At 46.2% G+C, this 8,485-nt stretch overlaps 1 protein-coding gene across 1 annotated transcript; it reads left to right on the forward strand.

The window, feature by feature from the left end:
* Positions 1 to 631: 631 nt before the first annotated feature.
* LOC101485482 (POU domain, class 3, transcription factor 4) lies at positions 632 to 4,124 on the forward strand. Its single transcript, XM_004563248.3, has one exon. It carries the CDS (start codon positions 701 to 703, stop codon positions 1,784 to 1,786), a length of 1,086 nt encoding a protein of 361 aa, XP_004563305.1. The 5' UTR covers positions 632 to 700; the 3' UTR covers positions 1,787 to 4,124.
* Positions 4,125 to 8,485: the final 4,361 nt, after the last annotated feature.

Raw genomic sequence — 8,485 nt, forward strand, 5'->3', positions numbered from 1 at the left:
GCAGATGTGGATTTTGGGCTCTTGTAGAAATATTATTTCATATCTCTATGTGTTTTATGAATATTCCAGTTTTGGAGAGAAAGACGGCAAGAGTAAAGTCAAACATGTGTGTTATATTTTCACAAGCTCGGGATTATGGATAGCCCGTGCGTAAAGCAATTTTGCCTGAAACACTCTCTCCAGACGTGTCATTCTACAAACACCTGAGGAAATATTCTCCAAGTTAATAATTAGCAGTGAGAACTGCTCTTAGTTTAATTGTATCCTTTTAAATTAAGTGCTGGCACGTCTAAGAAATGCCATTGCGCTTTAATCTCCTTCTTTGCGCGCGCTCAAGGGTGACAGGAGCAGCAATAAACTCGTGCGTAAATCAGTTGGAAACTTTAATTAATAAACAGGAACTGCGCTCCACGCTCACATCATTCCACAGCCAGACCCACTGGACCAGCACTCCGACACACTTCCGGTTCGACAGCCTGTAAACCTTTTCCTACCCGCAGCTCTGCTGCCGGAGGCGGAGGTTTCGGGTGTGCGCCGTCATTGGCGGAGACGTGTCGTCACCGCGTCTCGGTCGGACTGTGAGTGGTGGTGGAGGCTGTCAGTCACTCCCAAGCTGCTGCTGAGCCTCCGGAGAGAGGGAGATGTCAGAGGCTGAGCTGCTCCCTCTCTTCAGTAGCATTAGTGGGGTTGAGCAGCCAGCATGGCCACAGCTGCCTCTAGCCCCTACACCCTGCTCAGTTCCAGTCCCATGATCCACCCGGAGAGCCAGGCCATGCAGCCTGCTAGCCCCTACAGAGGACATCAGAAACTGCTCCAGAGTGACTACCTGCAAAGTGTCCAGAACGGGCACTCCCTCGGGCACCAGTGGGCAAGCAACCTGTCGGAGGGGAGCCCCTGGTCGGCCTCCATGGAGCAGCAGGACGTGAAACCGGGCCGAGAAGACCTCCAGCTCGGCATCATCCATCACCGCTCTCCGCACGTAGCGCATCACTCTCCTCATCACAACAACCATGGCAACCACCCGGGAGCCTGGGGTACTCCGGTGTCCCACAACTCCTCGATCACCAGCGGGCAGCAGATCAACATCTACTCCCAGACGGGCTTCACTGTCAACGGCATGCTGGACCACGGGGGACTCACACCTCCACCCAACCCGCAGGGCCAAGGCATGCACCCGGGCCTCAGGGACACACTTAGCCCCGAGCACAGCGACCTCGGCGGACACCACTGCCACGACCACTCCGACGAGGAAACGCCGACTTCGGACGAGCTGGAGCACTTTGCCAAGCAGTTCAAACAGAGGAGAATCAAACTGGGCTTTACGCAGGCGGACGTGGGTTTGGCTCTGGGCACGCTGTACGGTAACGTCTTTTCCCAAACTACTATCTGCAGGTTCGAGGCTTTGCAGCTGAGCTTTAAAAACATGTGCAAACTAAAGCCGCTGCTGAACAAGTGGCTGGAGGAGGCGGACTCGTCCACGGGCAGCTCCAGCAGTATAGACAAGATAGCAGCTCAGGGGAGAAAGAGGAAGAAGAGGACGTCCATCGAAGTGAGCGTGAAGGGAGTTCTCGAGACGCACTTTCTCAAGTGTCCCAAGCCTTCCGCGCAGGAGATCACGTCGCTGGCGGACTCGCTTCAGTTGGAGAAGGAGGTGGTGCGCGTGTGGTTCTGCAACCGGAGGCAGAAGGAGAAGCGCATGACACCGCCCGGAGAGCAGCCGCCCCACGAGGGACCCTATTCTCACAGCGGGAGCGCGGGAGACGCTTCCTCGTGCCATGATCTCTGACCGAAGCACCTGGAGGAATCCCCCCCACGCCCCCCACCCCCTCCGACACACACCTCCACCTCCACCCGGTGCAGACTCTCGAGCGCTCGGACGCGCGGTGGCACCTTGTAGCCCTCCGCACCTGTCCCGGTACAGACTCGCCCGGATGCCTCCAGCACTGAAACAATAACAGAGATACCTGTTCAGCCTTCGTCATTGTTTTTCCTGCCACGAGGGCATTATCCTATAGCGGCATATCAAACATCACATTCCAGATCACCTTTCTTTTTCTATTTTCTTTTTTGGGAGAGCCCGCCACTTTTTTTTCTCTCCATCACGGATATACATACAAAAAATGTGCCTAATAACCTGCCAGCGCCTTTGGTTTGTGCGTGTGTGTGTGTGTATGCGTGTGCGTGTGTGTGTCACCGTTTTTAACATCAGCTCGGTAATAACGATAAGATGGGACTGATGGTTTTGTTTTTATTGTTGTTTTCGTGGCTTTCCTCACACACGCCGTGCTCCCGTTGTACCCACGATCGGCGGCGTGGAACCAGTAATAATAACAACAACACCAATAATAACAATAATAATAATAATAATAATAATAATAATAATGTTACTGTTCTTAATTGATTTGTACCAGCACCAGAGGCCATTTTTTACACTCCACCTCACGCTTCCCCCTCGGGCTTTTCCAACGCCTTAGTTCTCCTCATATTTACAGTCATTTACTTTGTAACGTAGAAGATCTGTATTTTTTTTTTTCTTTTTGTGCATTTGCAACCTTAGGCCCTCATTCCAGCTGTGCAGCCACTCTACATGACTCTTGGAGGACTGTTTTGCTTTCTTTTACTTTTGGCCTGTAGCTTACGAGGGTTGTACGAAGCCACGCGCAGTTGCAGCTCTATTTATTCATTTACTTCTTTTTTTATTTCGATCATCTTCGACCATTTAAACTGTGCGGACTCTGAAAAAGGACAAGAAAGAGCCGAGAGTCTAGAAAGCAACGCTATACACCTGCCTATAATTTTAATGTACGTTCACTATCGAAATTTTATAATCTTAAATACTCCTGTTATTTGGTTTATTTCTTAAGTATTTTTTCGAATATTGTACAGTTTTATATATTACCCTTTTGAAGTCATTAATTTAAATAAATGATCTTAGTTATTCACGCACTTGATTAGCAGTGTTTTAAGAGAAAGAAAAAAGCAAACAAACACGCGAAAAATTTAAAAATCAAAAAACAAAGAAAAAAATTATTTTCAATAAGACTGAATGAACTGTTTCGGCGGTTTTATTCCAAATTTCAATGACAGCTCAAGTAATTATTTATTTTCAGTATAAAGCTTGTATTATGTTTTTGAAATAAACTATGTATGTTGTAATAAACCATTTCTTGCTACAACTGCTCACTGTCCGAAGCAGAAGTCAGCTTCTGATTTTCTTTTTTTTTTTTTTTTTTTAGAAAAGTAAAGACTATTCAGAAGTTGTTTTTTTAAATCACAGCTTCCTCTTATTGTTATGGAAACAAAGCAATAATTTAAATGAATCACAGCACTTTAAAAAAATATTGCTTTTAAAAGCTTGTATATAATGTGGAGCATTCTGTGTGGGAAATGGTTCGAGCTGAGCTTGTGATTAATTCTGCAAAGTCACCAGATCAGTCCCTTAATGCTGCTTTCAAACTCTTATATTTAGGTGAATTATATTGTTAGGCCGCGTAACCTTCACTTGGCCTCAATGTCATGTCAAGAGGCATCTTTTGCCAAATAAATAACAAATAAATAAATAAATCTCTACAACTAACAGCTGTAAAATATCCAGTGGTTCACAGAGACCCTGCACTGCAAACTGAGACGCTTTCTCCTGCAGTTCCACTGAAATGTTATTGTCCGGGCCCTCTGCCCTTCTCAATCAGACATGCGTGATTTATCGCCTGGGCCGCTGGGCCTGACAGCAAAACACAATGACACACATATACTCAGACACACACACACACACAATCAGAAGCAGATGAATCTCATTTCAAAGGCTATGGCTGTGTATAATTGGCCATGCCAGGGCAAAATAAAGCTGTACTCCCCCTTTAGAAAAAAGAAAGAAAAACATCATAATGCCCCAAAATAATTTAGGGATGGTTTTGGAAATAAGTAGATGCATTCAGTACTGCTTAAATGTTTCAAAAATAGATCTGGAGAGGGAAAGTGAAAGAGGGAGAGGGAGGAGAGGAGAGGCGGAAGGGTGCTAGGCCTTGCCTTGAAATGGGGAGCCTGACTGGAATACTAATGTGTCTGAATTTATGCATCTCCTCAGTCTGCAGCCCTGAGAGGGGGGTGGGGGAGACAGAGAGAGAGAGAGGAGAGAGGAGAGGGAGGAGAAGGGGAAAGAAAAGGGTGTGAGGGTGGAGGTGAAGAGGAGGGGGGGGGGGGGGTAATGTAGAAGAAGAGAAAAGTAAAACCATGGCTGATTGATTCTATCCATCTATTTTAGTCTGAAATAATCCCCAGCTTCTGGGAGGAAGAAAATGACCCTGGAAGGAAGGAAGAACCCAGAAGCCGAGCAAATAAAGCAAAGCAAGCCAAGGTCCACGGCGGCGCTGCGGTATCCTTGAGCCTCTTCCACCTCTCCTTCCCCATGCAAACCCATCCAAATATGTTTTTAAAGAGTAACCAGCACCTCGGCGTGAATAACTTACCAGTTTTAAAAATGACTGACTTGGGGAGATTGTGTAAAGGATATTGAGTAAAGAAGAAGAAGGGAAAAAAGATAACAGGTGCAAGATGAAAGCATACTTCAGAGGTATTGAATGATGAACTTCAGGTAATTATTTTTCAAAAAAAAAAGGAGAAAAAAACGCTTCAGGTTGGCTCGGCTCGGCGCTCTGGCAAATAATTGAGCTTCTGAATCAGATCCTGAGTGACTGAGTGACAATAGAGAGGCAGGAGTGGTGAAGTTGTGCAGTAGCAGTTTTGGAGGATGAGCAGAGTTGTTTACGTGCAGATTATAATGGGAGCAGCTGACTCACACCTTTTCTTTTTTTTCATAATTACATCTCTTCTAACCTTTTGTTCTCTTTTAATCTATTCTCTCTTTCAAAGAATCTGTCTGAAAGTTAAACCATTAAATAAACTGTTTTCCTGTATTTTTTATACTGTTACTTTGCCCATAATCATAATAATATTAATACAATCTGTCAAGCTCAGTGAAACGACTGAAACACGTTGTGATTAAAGTAACTTCAGGTGGTGCAAAGATTCTGGGGAAGGCAGGAAAGAGCAGAAGGGGCTGATATACTGTTTGCAGTAAAACGTTGGAGGTTAAAGCAAGGACACTCAACATCACATTTCTCTTTAATTAGACAGGGCTGCAGTCTATCTGCCATAGCAAGAGCACAGAGAAGAGCCAAACAGCAGCACCACATGAGAGGATGGGAGTAATGAATGTCGGCTGCTCGTCTGCCACGTGGTTCTTTCACTTTTGGACACCAGTCCTGTCTCTTCCTTTAACTTAAAGTGTATAAAATGATCCACTCTCCTAATGTTTGCTGTGTCTGCTGCGTTACCTATCGTACTGCGTCCTTTCTGCTTAGAACTGGATACCTGCTGTATTCAACCACATGTGACCAGTTCAGCCCCTCATTTTTATTTCTCTTTTTTTCACTTTTGCCTAATCCGAACTGCCTAAGACCTGGCAGGATTTGTATGACAAACATATATTCCTACCAAAACTTTAAAATAAAGTTCAGTAAACATGACCACTATTACGCGGACTAAAGAAATTTAAAAAATGACAACGTTTGATACAGGAATAAAAAGAAGTAAAGCAAATAGTTATTATTATAGTGGATGTTTATGGAAAACGATCCAAAGATTTCCAAGGAGACAAGCAAACTCTTCAATAAAACACACCTTACAATCTGTTAGGACCAAGTGGTTCAGTCTGAGAGGCCTCAGGTGAAGCTAGAGGAAGAAAAGAGGGAAAGATTTGATTCATTCTTCATAAATAAGCTCTGGACTCAGAGCATAAAGAAAAAAAGTTAACTTCCTCTCATGGGAATTGATTTAGTTGTTTTGGAGTCTTGTCTTTATGTTCCTATCTGTTAGCAGCACGTTTCACACTTGTTGCAGGGCGATTATAATGTACACCACAGCATTTTTCAGCCTCTGCAGGATTATAACCTCCTGGTCCTGCAGGAGCACAATGTCTCAGTGAGAGAGAGCAAACTTCACAGCTGCTTTATCGCCGCTGGTGCTGATGCACTGGAGGACAGTCAGCTCTGTATACCTTCCAACTGGACGGTGGAGAGACAGAAGAAAAGCAAGCAGGGTGAGGATGAGGAGGGAGAAAGGGGGCGCATCTGCAAACAGGTGTAAGCTGAAATCAGTTTCACCTCCTCAGCTCTGGTATTGTGACACCAGGGTCGGCTAACTGTTAGGTTGGGTGGGTTTGACTCTTCCAGAAAGGATTGCTCCATCTCTCCTGGCAAAAGCATAAATTTAGTTTTTGTATGTGTGAGTTTTCCAGGTTTCTCACATGAGTGGAGTCACTGATGAAGCCCTTTAAAATCCCAGAATCACTAGTGTGCCCCCCCCCCACACCGGGTCAGTAATTAATAATAAAAATCGTGTCAGTGGAACAGCTGCCTCTGACATCCGGTTGCTCCTCTCTGTCTAGGCTGTGTCATTCATGCCTTTGCAGTCAATTAAAGCTATATTACCGCTGTGCAGTGTGATCCATCAATTAAGCAACATGTGAACACAAAGCGATACAGTACAGCTTGACATTTTCCAGGCTGCACTTTTTTGTTGATGTGACGTTAGGGTGGTCACACGTGGCCCACGATTAAGCTGTACAAAGTGCCAGGTTTATAGGGGAACCCACGAACGTGGAAACACACACACAGAAGAAAGGCCTGTTTGTGGCGCAGTGAGTAAATCACTGTGTCTGATATCTTCATTTGAGACAGGGGGCTGATCACCGCTCGTCCTGCTTGTTCCACATTAACTCATTATCACACGCGCTCACTCCATTAATTCTCCCGCTTTTATTAGCTGCAGGAGCGCGCGCGCGCGAACACGCGCACAGTGGGCCGATGACAGCCACTGCCTCTACCTCATCTGACAGCTAATGGCTTCATTAGGAGCAGCGTGTTAATTGGCTGACTTTAGGGAGACGCTCGTTAATGAGGATAAATAGATTCACACCTGAGCGGGGCGCTACCCAGCCACAGCAGCACTGTGGGAGCCGTGGAAGAGACGCGAGTGTGGGCTGCAGATACGACTGCATCGGTTTGAGTGAGCGGAGAAGAGACCTGTCCCGCTCTCCTCCTTCCTCCCAGCCTAAGCGCGGTGGTGTTTTCATTGCCAGGCAGACTTATTAGCCGAGTGGTTGATTAGCACCAGGAGGCCAAAACAAAGAGCAGTATGTCAAAGCAATTAGCCCCACTGTTTACCTCTTAGCTCCCACGATGACTGCAAAATGCATCTAATCCAGGACAGAGAGAGAAGGAGGGAGTCAGCTCAGACAGTTTCAGGAAAAGGACAACAGCTGGTCCCTGGGCCAAAGTGTGTGTGTGTGTGTGTGTGTGTGTGTGTGTGTGTGTGTGTGTGTGTGTGTGTGTGTGTGTGCGCGCGCGCGCGCGCGCGCATTGTGATGGGAGCAGTCCTCGTGCCTCAATCCATCTGCTTTCCTGCCTAGACCCTCCATCCTCTGCTGTCTGCTCGTGACAGCTCCGACACGCAGACACTCACACGCAGACGCGCGCTTCTCCTTTAACACGCCACTGCTTAGAGGAGCTCATATCCTCAGGGGAGCGGGGTGGGGAGGTGGTGCTGGTGGGGTGGGCAGACAAAATGGAAGCAGGCGAGACTGATGATTTACATCAGGGTAGGAGGACACGGATCCAACCTGGGACGCTGCGTGTTCAACGCTTGTGGAAGTTGGCATGTACTGGAAGGTAATACCACCTAGTGGTGGCTAGAACCCGCTGCAGGTCATTGATGTTTGTTGGGGGAGGCAGGGGAACAAAGGGAAGAAGAAGCGGCTCGAGATGCGCAGGTATTTTGGAAAGAACCGGTTCACTCAAGTTCGCAAACGAAAAACTTTTTTTTTTCTGACACAACTGTTAAAGCTATTTTAGTTGGAACATCATTTAGTTTTCAACAGGACAATGACCCCAAACACACCTCCAGGCTGTGTAAGGGCTATTTGACCAAGAGGGAGAGTGATGGAGTGCCTCCACGGTCACCTGACCTAAACCCAGTCGAGATGGTTTGGGATGAAATGGACCGACAGAAGAGCCAACAAGTGCTCAGCATCTCTGGGAACACCTTCAAGAGTGTTGGAAACCATTGCAGGCGATGAAGAGTGTGCAAAGCAGTAGTGGCTATTTTAAAGAATCTAAAACGTGTTTGGAGTTATTTCAGACGTTTTTGTTTACTACATAATTCCACATGTGCTCATTCATAGTTTTGATGCCTTCAGTGAGAATCTACAACGTAAGTAGTCATGAAAATAAAGAATGAGAAGGTGTGTCCAAACTTTTTGACTGGTAGTGTAGCAGAGGGTGTTGTTAATCAGTTTCAATTACTTTGGTGTCAATAAAATGAACAACAGGTGTAGTAGAGGGGCAACAATGAGACAACCTCCAAAACAGGGATGCTTTCACAGGTGGAGGTGATTGACATTTTTCCTTCCTCAACTCTTTTTCTGTTT

This window comes from Maylandia zebra, linkage group LG2, assembly GCF_041146795.1.
Source record: "Maylandia zebra isolate NMK-2024a linkage group LG2, Mzebra_GT3a, whole genome shotgun sequence".
NCBI lineage: Eukaryota > Metazoa > Chordata > Actinopteri > Cichliformes > Cichlidae > Maylandia > Maylandia zebra.

Bases quoted from the DNA above. Each gene is read 5' to 3' on its own strand.
- LOC101485482 (XM_004563248.3), top strand. From the start codon at position 701: ATGGCCACAGCTGCCTCTAGCCCCTACACCCTGCTCAGTTCCAGTCCC.